Source organism: Hyposmocoma kahamanoa, unplaced genomic scaffold (assembly GCF_003589595.1).
Source record: "Hyposmocoma kahamanoa isolate Upper Pololo Valley unplaced genomic scaffold, ASM358959v1 66, whole genome shotgun sequence".
NCBI classification, from domain to species: domain Eukaryota; kingdom Metazoa; phylum Arthropoda; class Insecta; order Lepidoptera; family Cosmopterigidae; genus Hyposmocoma; species Hyposmocoma kahamanoa.
In genome coordinates this window covers 22,426,700-22,443,289 of record NW_020653854.1, presented here as the reverse complement: position 1 = coordinate 22,443,289, position 16,590 = coordinate 22,426,700, and the positions used below count along the sequence as shown (strand labels likewise).

General features: G+C 36.7%; 1 protein-coding gene across 7 annotated transcripts in view; it reads right to left on the bottom strand.

Moving 5' to 3' along the window:
* Positions 1 to 16,590, bottom strand: part of LOC113231982 — a 141,758-nt gene that overhangs the window by 3,819 nt on the left and 121,349 nt on the right. For 6 of the 7 annotated variants that reach the window (XM_026466596.1, XM_026466595.1, XM_026466592.1 and 3 more), the window contains 5 exons: positions 4,740 to 4,923; positions 2,432 to 2,458; positions 1,643 to 1,774; positions 1,174 to 1,293; positions 725 to 780 (listed from right to left, as the gene is read on the bottom strand). In XM_026466596.1, the coding sequence (XP_026322381.1) occupies positions 725 to 780; positions 1,174 to 1,293; positions 1,643 to 1,774; positions 2,432 to 2,458; positions 4,740 to 4,923 (519 nt within the window). The remainder of the gene's footprint in view (positions 1 to 724; positions 781 to 1,173; positions 1,294 to 1,642; positions 1,775 to 2,431; positions 2,459 to 4,739; positions 4,924 to 16,590) is intronic. The other variant, XM_026466593.1, reaches the window with a different exon arrangement.

The window sequence follows — 16,590 nt, the reverse complement described above, 5'->3', positions numbered from 1 at the left end:
ATGAAATAATAAGAATGGATATACGAAATAAAAAGTCAAAACGTTTCAGATTGATGGATGTTATATGGACAATTGAAAACGCATTTTTGGCATTTCCGAGACTCGAGATTGACGTTTTCAGTTTTGGGAATAACGAGACTTTTAAAAATTTAAGTCACTTAATTAAAAAGTATTGAAAATCTATTAAACCAGTTATTTTTATTCTGGCTACAAGGACGTGGAGTGTAGAGTGCTGCTTAGTATAATTTGTGGAGATTGAAGAATAAGCAGTAGTAACAAAATTAGGTTAAAAACTGTGCTAAATGTCCTTTGTTTCTTAAGCATCCATTACAAAAATGAAAAAACAACTTTCATTTTATAATTTGAATTAATAAAGAACTTAATTAAAATATCATGTTGTGACTGCCTAGTTTATATGTATGGAAACCTATTTTTAAAACACACTCGCTATCTTGTCCCGATATATTTCCCAAGACGCGGAAATACAGCAAGATTCAAAGCTCTAGTAATAACAGACATGTGAGCAATAAAAATTATTCATGAAACTGAAAATAACTACGATAACCAGCTCGGGGAAAGGAACGTGGATGGATTCTATCGGAAGGCAACTAAAATATAGAAGAAAAGTCAAAATTATATTAATGGGCTTAATAAATATTGCAAATGTTAAGGTGCTAATTAAAAAGTGAGTGTTACCTATGCAAAGTACAAAGGATGTGGTTACCTCACTAATCCGGAATTTTCAGAACTCGTTAGCGCCGTGCTGACTGGCGGCCGCAACTGGAACGTGACAACGCCACCGATTAAGTAAGCACGCTATATGTTTAATTAATCCATGAGGATGTGTGTAATTCTTAAAATGGTCAGATAATTGTAGAAAAAGCTTCTTGCTTCATTGACTCACATAAAAGTCTTGATGTACGTAATGATGAATGCAATATTGCTGTTATGTTAATTATGTCTATTCAGCCAAGAATCAGCCTATGTAAAACAGCTATTTAATACACATTTTATAACTGTGAAGGGAATTTGATTTTGAGATTTTCAAAATTATTAAGACTTTCAAATAGTGGCACTAGATATGGTGTTAGACATTAATCTTTTTTTGAAATTTAACTGGTTAGCTGATTAGCCTATAACAGAAGTTGATAATATAGAATAAGGGTCAGGTACCCGGTCGGTCTGCGTGGCGCGATTGCAGGTGTCGTCGGCTTTCGGCTCGTGATTCTCCGCCATCCGGAGCATCTGCTGCTGCAGCACTCGCACCAGCCGGTCGCGCTCCTCTAACTGGCTCTGCAAGTTCCCAAAAATGTATATTAAACGGTTTTGTCAATTTCGTACTTTTGGAATTAGTCCCATCGTTAAAATTACCAGTTGAAGGAAGTGTCAATTTGGTTTTAATGTGAAGTCTTTTAACTCTAGTCCAAGAACCATGTTTGTTATTTCCGTTTCGGCAGTTTTGAATGGGGAACATAAAGCTCAATATCGAAACCAGTTGTCAGGTTCTTTGTACCGTATCATCAACATGTTTCGTATCCAATTTCGAAGATGGAAAAAAATCGGAGGTAAGTGTAAATAAGCTGGCGTAAAATGGATATTGTCGAAATATCATCTGGTCGGCTGATGATGACGATCGTGTTACCTGCAGATAGAGTATCTGACGACGCATCTCGGCACAGGCGTCGGGGTGCAGCGGCGAGGCGGGGGGGCGGCGCCCGTTGCCGCGCGCGGGGCTCTCCGCGCACGCCGCTAGCAACGGGTCGAGAGTTTCGCTCTGCAATATCACATCGAGAATACCGTACAGAGCTTTTTGTATGTATCAAAGTCATATCTCGATCTAGGCATGTGTCTTAGGCAGTAAAGCGTCTTATACATTTGGCATCAAGATTTGAAAGTTGATAATGGTTACGTATTACGATTATGAACTTTCTAGGTTGATTTTTGGATAATGCATAGACAAGGACAACCGAATTAGTTTTTGGGACATTGCGTGTTATTTTACTTATTAAAAAAAAAAAGGATTACTTCCTAGTCTTTGATTTGGCTAATCGAGATAACGTGCTGATGCAAAACAGTGAATAGTAGTGCTTCAAGTACCGAGTCCTTACCAAATCCGTCACCAAACTGCACTCAAAACAAACAGATAAAAATAAGATAGACCGAAGACAAGAAAGATTGAACAAGATGTGCTTTTTTAAGGCAAACATTAGAATAACCAATCTCAGCAGCGGCTAAATGATGTAATATTGTCGTATGCAACACAGTCTATGTAAACAATCAACAATCTTATTTATGTGCAGCCATTTCTCGTTTTGTATCCGTCTAATAAAGGTTGATGATGATGAGAGACTGGTCATTAAATGTCAGCTTGCACGAATGAAGGCAAGTTGCAATGTGTAAACGAGAGCGTTACAGCGCAGGCATTACTTACACTCATCGAATGATGCTCCTCCCCGGGCTGCGTGCGGCAAACAAGGCGATGCAACCAAAAACAGACACATTACAGCGGCATACACAAGTGCTTACATACAAGCAGTGGCATAACAATAAGGTGGCAACATTAGCAAAATACTAGGAGTCTGTTTAGCTCAAAAGGGCAAAGTACTCAGAGCCGTAAAACCCATTAAAAACCAGGGAGCCTGAGACTGCACTGTCACAGAACTAGGAATTTAGTTTTAGATTTTGCCAGATGCACATATTATTATTACGCCACTGCATACAAGCCACATAAACACAATATTGCAATAAGTCAACAAAATTGTGAGGGGGAATCATTCTTGTTGTGGTCACATTAAGGATGTTTATTGTTTACCTTATCAACAATGTTAATTCTGAGTAGAAGTCTTGGTTTGTGGACTAGGGTTGTTAACAAGATGTTATGTTGCGTGAATTTATTAAAGAGTGTAGTACTTTGTTTCTGGTTAATTTATTTAGACTAAATACCTACAGAAAAGCTTATATAAAATCTTCCATTGTACACATGTAGGTACCTACTGCTATTACGTAGAATGGTAAACTACTATACCTAATCACAACTACGGGTGAGAAACTTGTTAATTCTACAGATGCAATTGTTTGAAAAGACTGGGCTAGAGGTATTAAAAAAGCTCCACATGCTCATTAAATTTCCTCATCTACCCACCCGATGGATAGGGCTCCCCGGTTACACCTAAGTACAGCGAGCATTCGGGCAGAGCCCTCCGCCTCTTTGCACTACGTCCCGGACTCTGCGTGTGGACTGGGATTGTGTGATTTAGCTGTAGGGATTTGCCCTTTAAGTTGGATGCTATGTCCGACTATGTCGGATATGGACTATGTCGTGTCACTGGACACTGCGACTGACATCTCCGGTACTAGTTCGGAGAACTAGTAGAGGATAAGCTGGATATACACCGGTCCTTCCAACCGGTTAGGAATTTTGGAATCGGAGAGATGCTTCGGTGTCGGGGGGTGAGCCGACAGCTCCGCTACCAAAGTGGACATTTAGTAGCTGAGTTTAGAGTCAACAGCCTAGCGGTGGTAATAGTGGCAAAGGCTATTTGTGCAATGCACAGCGGGAGGTGAGCGAATCAACAGTCCCGGTACCTATATAGATAATAGGGATGGTGTTGTACATGGACCGGGGGGCACTCACCTAAGGCAATAGCCTTTTGAGCACCGGATGAAGATTGTGTCAACGGACTGATCTGGGGTCAGGACGTGACTGACAAGGTCCTTGTGTTGGCTTGCTTGCACAAGTAATGTGCCCTTCCCATATAACTAAAGGTTGATAAGGAGGGGCACTGTAAACAAAACTTATGTAAGTACTTTGTAAGATATGTGATTGCTCATTGGATGTATAGTAAATAAACAATGTCGAAAGTACCGGAAAAATAATTATAGCTTTTCCGGGGGGATAGCTGGTAGGGACTAGTGGAATAGACCTTTCGTACATCTTAGCCGAATTGAATGAAAATATATTTGTGGAAAAGAAAACCATATTCGTAAATTGGATATTGTTTTCCAATTTTCACCTTAAGAAATTTCAATCTGCATTCCTATTGTCATATCACGCTTTACCGTTAAGTTGAACATTGTCGTGTCGTGTTATCGGTATCCTTTATTGTAAATCTACATGATTAATATTCTATGCGCATGCTCTTTTATTACTCAAAAGAAAAAAAAACAGCATGCTTGTTTACAAGACCATAAAAAAGATAATGAATGGTCCACAGCTATAGTTACTGTACAACTAATTATGGAGTGATGATTTGCGAAATATGAAGACAGAATGCGTTCGAGAAAAGTTTATGATCCGTTATAAAAGCATGCAAAGAGCTTGAAAGAACTAGATGTGTGTGCGTTCAAATAGAGAGAACATCTGCGTAACTTTCACACAAAAAGTAATTAATACGCGAAACGCATTCTGTTCCGTTACTTTTATATTTATTTACGTTTACAAAGAAGTAAATCTATTGAGGTGATGTTCTTCTTTTAAATAACAAAATAGGTCTAATGTGAAATTTAAAAACCGCAAGTCGAGTACCTTTTGTTGACTTTTATCGTTGTACGAAACATTATTCAAATCAGAAATAGAATCGTGTCCAAGTAAAACACATTTTCGCTAAAACCACAAAGTGTTTTAAGTATATGTCAAGAGCTACACGCATATTTATTCATTCAGTGGTAGAACTGTGGACTTATTCATCATTGTGCAAATTTAGTCACATAAGGTGCAAGCGTGGATGACGTACACTGACCTCCTGCAAGACCCGCTTAAGCTGTAGCAGCAGGGTCTTAATGTCGACCACGTCTTGAAGTAGAGTGGCGGGCGCAGGTGCGGGCGACGTGCTGCCGTCGCTGCCGCCGCCGCCGGTGCCCTCCGACGGCGTCTGCGCACGCGACCGCTGCAGCAGTCGCGCCGTGCGTACGGGCAGGCTCGCTCTGCGAAGTAAATAGTTGGAAAATTAAGTACAGGCCAAAAATTAAAGCTCTATTTACGTTATAGGCGAATTTTTGGTTACGAAATTGTATACACAGCATAATGAGCTTTATTACAAATTGTATAACATATAAACTATTATACATACGAGACGGTAACTGAGTGAATTTCAAAGATTACGCCGAAATTCTCCCGAAGTCGCGCGTCCTGTTTTTTTATGGTTCGTATATAGTTTATACGTTACACAATTTGACATAATGTTCAATATATTGCCAAATAAATTATTAATTTATTATTATTATTATGTTGTGTACTATTTTGTCATTCTTCCAGTAAGTAATTATTCGCAAAACCTTTGGGATTTTTTCGATGAATATAGCTTCGTGAACGTTGTTGATATTGCAACGACGAATTGTTGTTCTACTTTTATAATAATATTATAAGTTTTCGGGAACTTTTCCGTAAAAATAACTGCTATTTGAAATTTTTCGGAAAATTACCCAACAGTATAAACAACCTAAAATCCTGCCTATAAAAATATGACAGCTAATAACATGCGACCAAATGAAAGAGTAGCCTACAGCAGTAATACAACATATGAAACTCACTACTAAATATTGTATTTTACCAGTTAACCAAGTAACATGTTTACTTTTAGGAAATGAAACTATTTTTCCGGATTTAAATCGCGTATATTTGTTTTTTCAAACAAACCGACGTTTCGGGCCCTTTACAGGTCCCATGGTCACGGTTGACAGTCAACCGTGTTTGAAAAAACAAATATACGCGATTTAAATCCAGAAAAATAGTTTCATTTCCTATGTGTAACAATCGCGAAAACCTAAGAACTCGATATGTTTACTTTTAGTTAAAATTACCTAAACCTACAAACTATAGTTTCCTGCAAGTCCCAGCAAACTACAGTCGGAAAAGCACAAAACGCCCAATGTACATTAATAATAATAATAAATTTATTTCCTTCACACACAATTAATATGTAGGTACTTCAGGCCCCAGCAAGTATGCCCTCAGTTTTATATGAAAAACGTATTTTTCTAGATACCCTAGGGTCATATAGAATATATGGCGCTAAATTTGAATTCGATGTTTTCATTTTAAAGTACACTGGGCGTTTACGTGATCATAGGAATAATATTCTCTAGGTCTAAGTCACTTCACATTTTATGTATATTATGTATATACAATATATATAATTGGAGCCGCCAGACCCAAAGTAGATGACGATCAGGAGCTCGACGACTCGTGAAATCAAAGATGATTTTAGTTAACTGTGTTATATTTTAAAATAGGTGACTGGTTAGTTACAGGAGTAGTGCTGTTAAATCGATACAGTGATAGTTTCTGAAGGGGTACAGTTTTAAAAGTGAACGGTCCTTTTGACCTTTTTAGTTACGTACAAAATTCGTTACAAATGTGGTAGGGATGAAAAAGACATATGTGGTGTTACTCGATTGGTTCAAAATAGGCCTACGTAATGTGCCCTTGACGAGCAGCGTTTTGTTACTGCTTTGGAAATTATGTTAAAATTACAAAAATTGCGTTCGCAACAATAATATATATATATATATGTATATTTAGACAGGGCCAGAGTTCGTAGTTGGAAATACACCTTACTCCATAAGTAAAAATATAATAGTGTATATATAGTGTTTAGATACTTTCGCACCTATCGGCTTTATTTCAAATTCGATGAAATTGTAAAGAATTAAGTAATAAATACGATAACAGCAGGTTTTGACTAGATTAAAACTGCAAATCCATTTGAACACGATGACAGGGCGTGTGCGTGACTCATCGTTACAAATTAATTAGCTTGCAAAAATAGAGCAATGTTGCCATTAATCCAGTACCAGCTTACACGCCTAACAACCTATTTCTGTTTGATAGCTTAGTCATATATAGACACTCTACAGTACTTTAATGTTAAGCCATGTAAATGTCAAGTCAATTGACATTTATCTTGCATTACTCATGTGATATTACCAGAGATCGCCATCACACGTGCGTAGAGTGGATAATAACTCCTTCTAAAATTCCAGAATTATTGTGTTGTATTTTGTTCTATATATTTTAGATTCTTTTTTAATAACAAATCGTGTGCCTGATGGTAAGCTACACGCCTGTCCAAAACAGTTACATTGCCACTCAGAGCTTTAAATTGCAAAGATCTGAGGGGCACTACCACTGTGCCCGTCACCCTGAGACATAAGTTGACAAGTCCCGTGTGCCTGTAATTTCACCAGCACCCTTACCCTTCAAAACCGGAACACAGTATTTCTAACATTACTGCTTGGCGGCGGAAATAGGTAAGGTGGCAGTACTACCCTGGACTAACTCTTTCACAAGGAGCTCCACTGCTACTAAAAGGATATAATATGGTACTTAGCAATGGGAATTATTTTCTTATTATAATATTATTATATAATTATTTATTTATTTGTTTATTTTGTACAAATTACAGTTACAGTACTTATAACTAAAAATGTAAGTCATAGTCATATAAAGGTTGAGGCGGTCACCGGCCAAATGTAAGCTGCGGAAATTGGACCACAGAACTTTGGGTGACCGACCGTCTGCAAATAGTAACCAGAGGATGTTAGAAATTTTGATTCAGTGTTATTGAACACGTCAATAAAATTTGTCCTACTCAAGGATTCGATAATGGCTAGGGCATCGAAGAATGGTGTACGGCTTTGTCATTGTGCGGGTTAAATGAAAATTGAACAGAGGGTATATTTGCGCCGACGAAGAACGTAACGTGATATTGGCGAGATAAAAAAAAGGAGTTTTAGCCAATAGAGGATGGTATGGAGAATATACGTTTATCCATGCTTCATATTTTTTTCTTTAGTTTTTGACTAAAAATGACAAACATTAAGAAAACTGGCCCACTTCATCAAGCAGTAAGTATTTGAGGGTTTCTGCATTTCGGTTTTGAAGGGTAAGGTTGCTGGTGAAATTATAGGCACATGGGACTTGTCAACTTATGTCTCAGGATGACAAGCGCAGTGGCAGTGTCCCTTCAGATATTTGAATAGACATTTCGATTTAAAGTTCTGAACGGCATTGCAACTATTATGGATAGGCGTACCACTTACCGCCAGGCGGCCGACTTGATTTTCCCGTGACTTGGTATCATAAAAAAACTAAACAAATACGAAGACCTAGGGGAAAACGATTTGGTTGACTTTTTAATGAGATTGACATTTGGCACGTTAGGATACGTCTCAGATACAAAAGCATTGTAAGACATTGATTGCTAGTGCTAAATGTTACCAATTTTGTTGTTCCTATAAATTTTATAAATACAAAGATATATTTATCACTTTTATATTTGTCACTTGTATATTTATCATTTATCATTATAATTCTAAATGATAATTATCACTTCGACTCCTGCCCGGAAAGAACTAGCGGACCTTACGAATTTTCCTATGTGCCTGTTTGTTGTTTTCAACGACTTTTTTCCGTAGCGCCATCTGTGAGAAATCTATTTCTTCACTCAGCCAGATACTTTTACAGCTACCAACATCTGAATAAGGAAAGAATACAAACTATTGGAGGAATTTCACAAAAACAACTAAATCTCATGGTGGTCATTCAATAAACTTTAAAATTATTTACTTTTGATTTATTTGCCTTTTATTTTTAATCCTTCCGGGATTTCAAAGGGAGGTATTATTGACTTCATGTTTATTACATGAAGTTGAGGTAAATTTACTCTGTCTACTTCGATTCCAAGATGATAATCAGACTTGGTCTTGTTGAATATAAAAACTGCGTACATGTTGAAACAATAATCATAGTGATGATTGCAATTTGTTAATTGCAGCTAGGGAACGTGTCTATGATGACGGAACAAACAATTACGAACAGCATATAAAACCACCCAAGTCATTGGAAAGGGAAATATTGAACGTTACGAAATCATCCGCCAATAGAGCGTGAAAGAAAAGCAAAAATAAACAATAGGCATCAATCAACTTTTACAAGGAATTGACTGACACGTCGTAATTTTTATACAGAATCTGCAATTTGCATCCAGATGTTTTGTTCTGCTTTGACCTACAGAAAACGTTATTTATTCCGAAGTTCTATTATATAGAAGGATCTATTTATGGAAATTATCTAGCGTACTGCCGTAACAAATTTTGAATTTTAATACGTAACACTTGATGTTAATGTGTACATTTGCTTTGTATGGATATGTGCATGATATTGAATAAAATTTGCATTTCCTTTAGGTAGAAATTGTTGGTTTGAAGAAGCAACTGTATGCATTGCGGGGCCATTTGTTATGAGGCGTAACCTCGATCTTTCCGCAATTCTACTATTGTGGAAGGAACGATAAGTTTAACGAAAGCCTTGATTCACCTTTGTAATATTTATGAAAACAGATAACATAGCCGACTTCGTCAGTAATAACAGAAACCACTCGGACGGCCTTGTACCATAGATCGAACCAGTTGCAAACGAAACAATAACAAAGTACCTATTGGTAATAAGGTTATTGTACTAACGCACTCAATTGTGACAACAAATATAGAAACTTGTAGTTATTTTCTTAATAAACAATGCCATATGTGTGAAAACTATAGTGGTCCACCAAATCATAGGTGACATAAAGTGTGAACCAATTCTAAAGTGTTCAATAACAATTTGATAACAAACACGTCGATATGATATCACTCGATTCATACGCGAACAATCGCACTTGTTAATGTAGAACATAACTAATGTATACGTTGCAGTGTATTGAGAGATTCAAGAATCACAAGAAATTTGTAAAATGACGCACGCAACGCACTATAAATAATTGTTTCATCCACCTGTACAGCTTAGCCCTCTGGCTGCGGAGACTGGGAGCTGGGCTGGAGGATCGGACGGAAGGCTCGACCACATGGAGATCGGTTTTCTGCCTTCTAGCGCCCAGGCTGTGTTGAGGTGCCGAGGTGGCAGCAGTGGGCGCAGGCCCCCGACGGGCTGACGTGGAGGCCGTAACAGGACGCATTGCGCGCGGAGACTTTCACGGCGCGCACGCACGCGGCCGACTGAAGCCCGCGCGCCGCCCGCGCTATCGCGACCGCGCCACCGGCGCCGCCGCACCACCTCGCCCGGAAAAATCAGATCTCGTGGCGACGACCCTATCCATTCAAGCCGAACGGATCACAATCATCACGCAGATTTCATTTTGTCACACTCTGTTTGCAACCTGCGCGGGCGGACGCTCCAATTGACTTGGAACTGTTAAATGTTGAGCTACCCATTCTTGTTGCTCACTGACTAATGCGTTCATTGATAATTGTCTCATTAACATACAAGACGTATTTAATCATTTCTTGGTTCAAATATTCTAAATTTAGCACTTTCTAAGTCGTGATGAGCATCTCCATTCACTCTCTGCACGTAAACGTAACACTTTAATTCTCACTGGTTTCTTGAACAAAACAATTGGGCAGTCACTTCCATCCGCTTCGCACGTGGAATTCGCTCTTAGCGGACATCGACATTGCTTGGCAGATGCACAGGCATATCGAGTGGGGCAGCAGGCTGTGACGAAAAGGGAGATCCGAATGACGATGCTAATGATACTAATATCTGTCTCGTTACAATGTTCGTCATGCTCGTTGCTCGCACTCGCACCACTGACACTTTCCTTTGCACGCGATTTTTGTTTGTTCTATCGTGCAATGACACTTTCCTTCCGAAGGTTACATTTATCTTGAGTGTTGTTTCGATTAATATTTGCAAGGTCGGCCGAAAATGAATAGCAGAAAACGGTGTTTGGGTCAGTGTCACGTCGCGTTTTGTTTGTTTTGTGCCGTATCGCCGGCCGCTAGTCGTCACGGCGCATGCGTAAGCCCGTTCAATAATCATCCCCCTCACTCAGCTGATTTATTTCTAAACAGCTCGCCTAGGGTACGTCAAACGACAAATATTATATCTGTTTTGATGTCACGGGCATTTTCTTTACTATATTTAGTATCCAAAACTTACATGTATTTGGATTACCTGTTGTAACGATGGTTAACCTTGTACAATCAAGACCATATCAAGTTTTAACCTGTACTTATTGTAAATGTCATAGAGTTGAATTTAAAAGCTTGATGTGCCGTTAGCCCTGTAATTTCGTAGTTAAATAACAATGTTATTCATTTCACATTATTCCTTAAGGTAAACATATAGTTTTTGGTTATTCATCTTGGTTTATTTGCTCAATATAAAAGTACAAGTAGACACTAATGTAACAAAAACAAAAATATGAAAACAATTTCTACAGAGAATCGAACCAATATACTAAGCTGCCGCTATATAATTAGGCGAAAATATCTATGTAACACTTTACTAAGAAATCAAATGTTAAATAAACTGGCAACAATGGTAGTTAGTAGCCAATGATATTTGGCCGGAATCCGAACGCGACTGTTGTGCCCCTTGTGTCCAAAAACAGAAACTCTAAGTCAATATAATACTAAAACAAAAAAAGTATCGTCAAGAAGAAGAAAGCGCGTCTTTTGGCCGAAACCAGGTGGTTTAAGTAAGTCACACGCAATTTCATTCATTGCCCCAATAGTACCACAGATTAAATTAAGCCAGTATGAGTACTTTGTACCGCAATGAGTTTAAGTACAATGTATTTTGGTTGTTACAAAAACTAATGGATTTTTGACGTCTAAGCAGTTATAGTTGGCGAAATATTATTTGCACCGAATCGTCTTACCGCTTCATTTTTAGTATAGAATAGAACAAACGAGTGAGCCGTCTCAGTAACGCACGTGCCATTTGTATAGTGCAAACTATTGGTTTTTTTGAAATACTTTTACGCATTGGCACTAATTCTAAAGTTGATAATCTTTATGCGAACTTTCTTAAATTAGTAAGAAAAGAGTCAGCAGTCGGTATTTTACAAAGTACCTACAGTTCAAAAAAACGACCTGATGAGTATAAAGAAATAAAAAAAAACTCGAATTCAGAAAATGCATTTAGCGCATCCATGACTCCTACGATGAACCAAGATTATTAAGTCCATGTACGCTTTTAGCAAAAGAAGTTTATTGTAATAGAAAGGATGAGTCGTACTAAGAGATAACCTTAATCGGCGCATAATAATATTTCTTCAACCGTACTTTCTTTTCAACAGCATTTATTTCTTCTCAAAAAACGAATACATGGAATGCTAAGGTGTTTTGGTTTTTATTACGCTTCAGAGTAGAGTAATAAAAACAGGTTAGGGGGCGATTTCCTGGCGAGGCCAATCTACTAAAGTGGTCTTAGTCAGCGGATCAAATAAATGACTTCACGTTCGCGTAATTTATCTTAAAAGTGGCATGTAGATCATATGGACACGATTTCGTGACGTGAGCCCGTAAGAATACCAATTTGAAATTAAACCTTGAGTTTTGCATTATATGAGGAAGTAATATAAGTCTATTTGGAAGCTAAAAACATTCAAACTAATATTATAAAATGCGAAAGTATACACATCGAAAGTGTCAAGGGATCAAGCACGTTTTTGCCAATTGCTGAAGAACAGGTTTTTTAATTAATTTTTTTTAACATTGATTGATTTGTTCTGCTCAATTTTATTATTTGAAATTGACCAAAAAACTACATTGGTGTTAAAAAAAAAATTAATATGCATGATTTTCAGTAATTAGCAAAAACGTGCTTGATTAGACACTTTTGATGAGTGTAATTTTGTTTATCTATCTGTTACCATTTCACGTGTAAACCGCCATACTAATTTTGATGAACTTTGGTATGGACATAAATGGAACGTAGGAGAAGGACATAGGATAATTTTTGTCACAAAAATAAACATTAAACGGGTGAAATAAGGGATGAAACCTTGTATCGAAAACCAATGAAATTATGAAAATTTAGTATATTAGACTAAAAGACTTCGTCTGCGTATTATTTCGTATTACCTACATAGATATTCCTAATATAAATGCATGGCAAAGGCAATAAAAAGAAAGAAATGGCAATACTGAGAAGAATATTAATAATACCACTGGAATATTTTTTATCTTATGCAGTTTACCTTCCTGTAATAACTAGGAATGAGAAGCCTAAGCACTTAATTACAATGATGACTAAATAATACGAAGTAATAGGTATTTGTTAACACTCATTCTCAATATTTTAAAAACAAATGACGAAGTCATTCAAATACAAACTAGAGCTAAAATTATGAATCTTAATAAATGCCTCATCATCTATACAGAGATTTTTAATAATTTACCAAACGAAATTAAATTGCTACAAGGACCTACTTCTAAATCACAATTTATAGAATGGCTCGCTCAAAAGTCAATGGTAAAAAAATAATTTCAAACGCAATTAACTGCAGATAACAAACGTAAATTTCATTTCATATTTACGCATCTGATGCAACTTGAATACAATATTCTTAGTTTTACTTAAAATTTGATATAATTAACATGTTCACAGTCTCCTACATAAAGGGCCAAATCAACCTCATGAGGCCACCGGAATTTGTGTGAAATAGTGTTGGATTTTCTTAAATTTGCATTGAACTGATATTCAATTATATTTTATCAAATTACTCCACTAGTTTGTAAAAACTATTGATACAAAATGCGAACACAAAGAAAAAATTCCTTCTATCCGGCCGGATTCGAACCGACGCGACGTCTTCTAGCACACTGTGCCAGAATAGACAGTAGTGTTGGATTTGTCCTTTACTCTTACATTTTATATATGATATATCCAAAATATTTAGTGATTTTTGAAAAATTACACCTACAAAAGATTACCCGATTCATAAGTCCAAAAAATTCTGGGCTTTGATCTACAAGTCCAACGAAAATATTTGAGATTCAAATAGTGTGTAGTTGCTCTCCATAGGTATGCGTGAACTTGCGGTTGAAGCCAATTTGCGACTCAAGGTAGAGTCATGGACAGCAAACGTGTTAAGGACATATTATGTATTATTTAAAGAACAGTTTTTATTAATTATTTGTAACTTTTATCAGTGTTACTGTTTAAACTATAGAAATTGTGATTTAATTGGCAACACTGAGCAGGAAACAGAATATTACATAATGCCACTAATCATCCTTCGCTTTGCGTGGGTTTTTTAAATTTATTTTCCAAAACAACATTAAATATAGTCATTCTATAACGTGATCTAACTACTGTAATCCCTTTAACGGGTTTATACATAGGTGGCTTCGCCATCTTATACAGCTTTATGCGCTATTATTTATACAGGTACAAATTTGGGTGTAATTTGGTGCAGCAATGGTAGAAATATTTATTGTTAAGAGACGATACTACATCAGCTCGAATTTATTTTTTTTTTCCGTAAATTAGTACTGTTCATTTTACTTAGCTCGAGTGGCAGAGGTACTAGCTATAGTTCAGATTTTTTTTACAAACATTCATTTTGTAAATTCGTTTCAAACAGGTCATTTGAAAATTGTATATCGTATAGTACACGTGTTCTATGTAGTTCAATTTACATATATATAAAAAAAAATCATTGGTATATGTAAAGTACCTATTGAATACAACGTTTTTGTAAAATTTCGAGGTAAGTTTGTGGTTTTTTTTTATCGTGTAAATTATTTGGAATCATATTTTCACACCATACAGTGTATATCCTCAACTTTATTATCTATTTTTTTCCAAAGTGGTTGATTATGCGAAATCAACCAAATCCATCTGTGGTTGTGTCGACTCTTAAAGACAATAATTAAATGTACCGGAAAATCCTACTACGTAAGAGATACTTATACCTCACATACAAGATGTGAGGTATAAGTATCGATATTTAGACACGTAGTGTAACGTCGTTGATGTCTTTTGTACGGCAATTAGTGAAAATCTACGCTACGGTAATGTAATAAAATGCAACTACAACACAACTAACTTAAACTGCCTCCGTGGCCGAACGGTTACCATGCCGGACTGCCACGCACAGGTCCCAGGTTCGATTCCCGGGCCGGGAGAAATAGTTGTATAGCTAACAATTATTTCTCTCATGAGTTTGTGTGTTATTTGTGATTGTCTATGTGTCTGTCCATGGCACCCGCGACACAGGGTTTCCCTAGTGCGGGGCTATGTTGAGTGTGTGCGTTATTTAAAAAAAAAAAAAAAAAAACTATGAAAATCAAGTGCACAAGTGCTTACTAAGTAAGAATCAACTTTAAATTGGTTCTGTGTATCGGTTAGTTTAAAACCAAAGCATTCAGCACTTTGGCTGTTATGCGGAATTAACCAAAGCCATTTGAGATTGTGTAGATTCTCAATAGTAATCAAAAGTAAATACTGCCCTTAGTATTATCAGAACTAACATATTCGACATATTTCCGACATATTTCAGTTTTATTGTTGAAGTAAAATTAGCGTAATTGATATTTTTTAATGGAAAAAAGTTGCCAAAATACATACATAACCAGAAATAGAGATGAAATAAGGGCCATCCGTCCCTGACAACTAACTAAAAAATCAGGCTTATACCACTTTTAGGGTCGTATTCCAAAATTCTACTCAATGCTCAAGTCAGGATTTGAGCAGATTTGAGTATGATTTGAAGCAATGGAAATACGACCCTAATGGCAGGGACTTGAGTATGATTTCGAGTGCTTTAAACCATACTAAAATCCTGACTTGAGCATTGAGTAGAGTTCTGGAATGCGACCCTAAAATATCGACTCTCGTTTGTGCTGAAATAACAAATTAGAAAACTAAAATAGTACAGCGCCAACAACTGACCTGTATTTATGTCTCCGTATATTCCAAAAAATATTCTGTATTTATTGTAATAAAGATGATATCTCTAACAATGCCGTGCTGTTCTATTCGGTGGTGTGGGAAAAACAGCAAAACATCTAATTACAAAACAAACGGAAGCACATTTCATCGGTATTTAAACATTAAATATGTAATTTTTCAATTTATGTCCATTATAGCAAAGCTCAATTTAAACTGGTCGTTTAAATTTAAAGTGAAACAATTGACGACACCCGTGAATTGGTTCAAATTCAGGCTGATCAATCGGAGCGCAGTTGTCACCGAAATGATTTGGCAGAATAGTTTTCAAACAAATTACATGACATTTCGTCTTTATTTCTGGTTATATACTCGATGCCATAATGTAAATGTGTTAGTTATGATAAGGAGGGCAGTATACAAAGAATGACAAGACAAAAAAATGCCAAAAACACATTCAAGCATGTACCACTTAGTAAAGTACATATAAAACTGGCCAGGGCGTTCATTATTACAAACTTTAAACCAAGAACGTTTATCAAAAAAAGATACAATATCTTTAGGTAAAGCATTGAGCGTGTGACAGCATACATTCCCTTCTCCTTTGATCGCATACATTTTTAAATATAAGTGAAATACGTCGGTAAGTAATTATAATAAACAATGTAAAATAAATATCGAGTTCTTAGATTTTGGCGATAGGAAGTAAGCGAGTTTTTCGCGTCTAAATCGCGTATATTTGTTTTTTTTTAATAAACTATTGTCAGTTAACAGCCGTGACCAATTGCGGCCTACAAAAGTTCCGAAACGTTTAGATCCGAAAAAATAGTTTCATTTCTCATCCGTAAACTAAGTTGACCGGCAGCTAGCTATGTACAGGTTGTCCCGAAACTCAACGATAAGCGGAC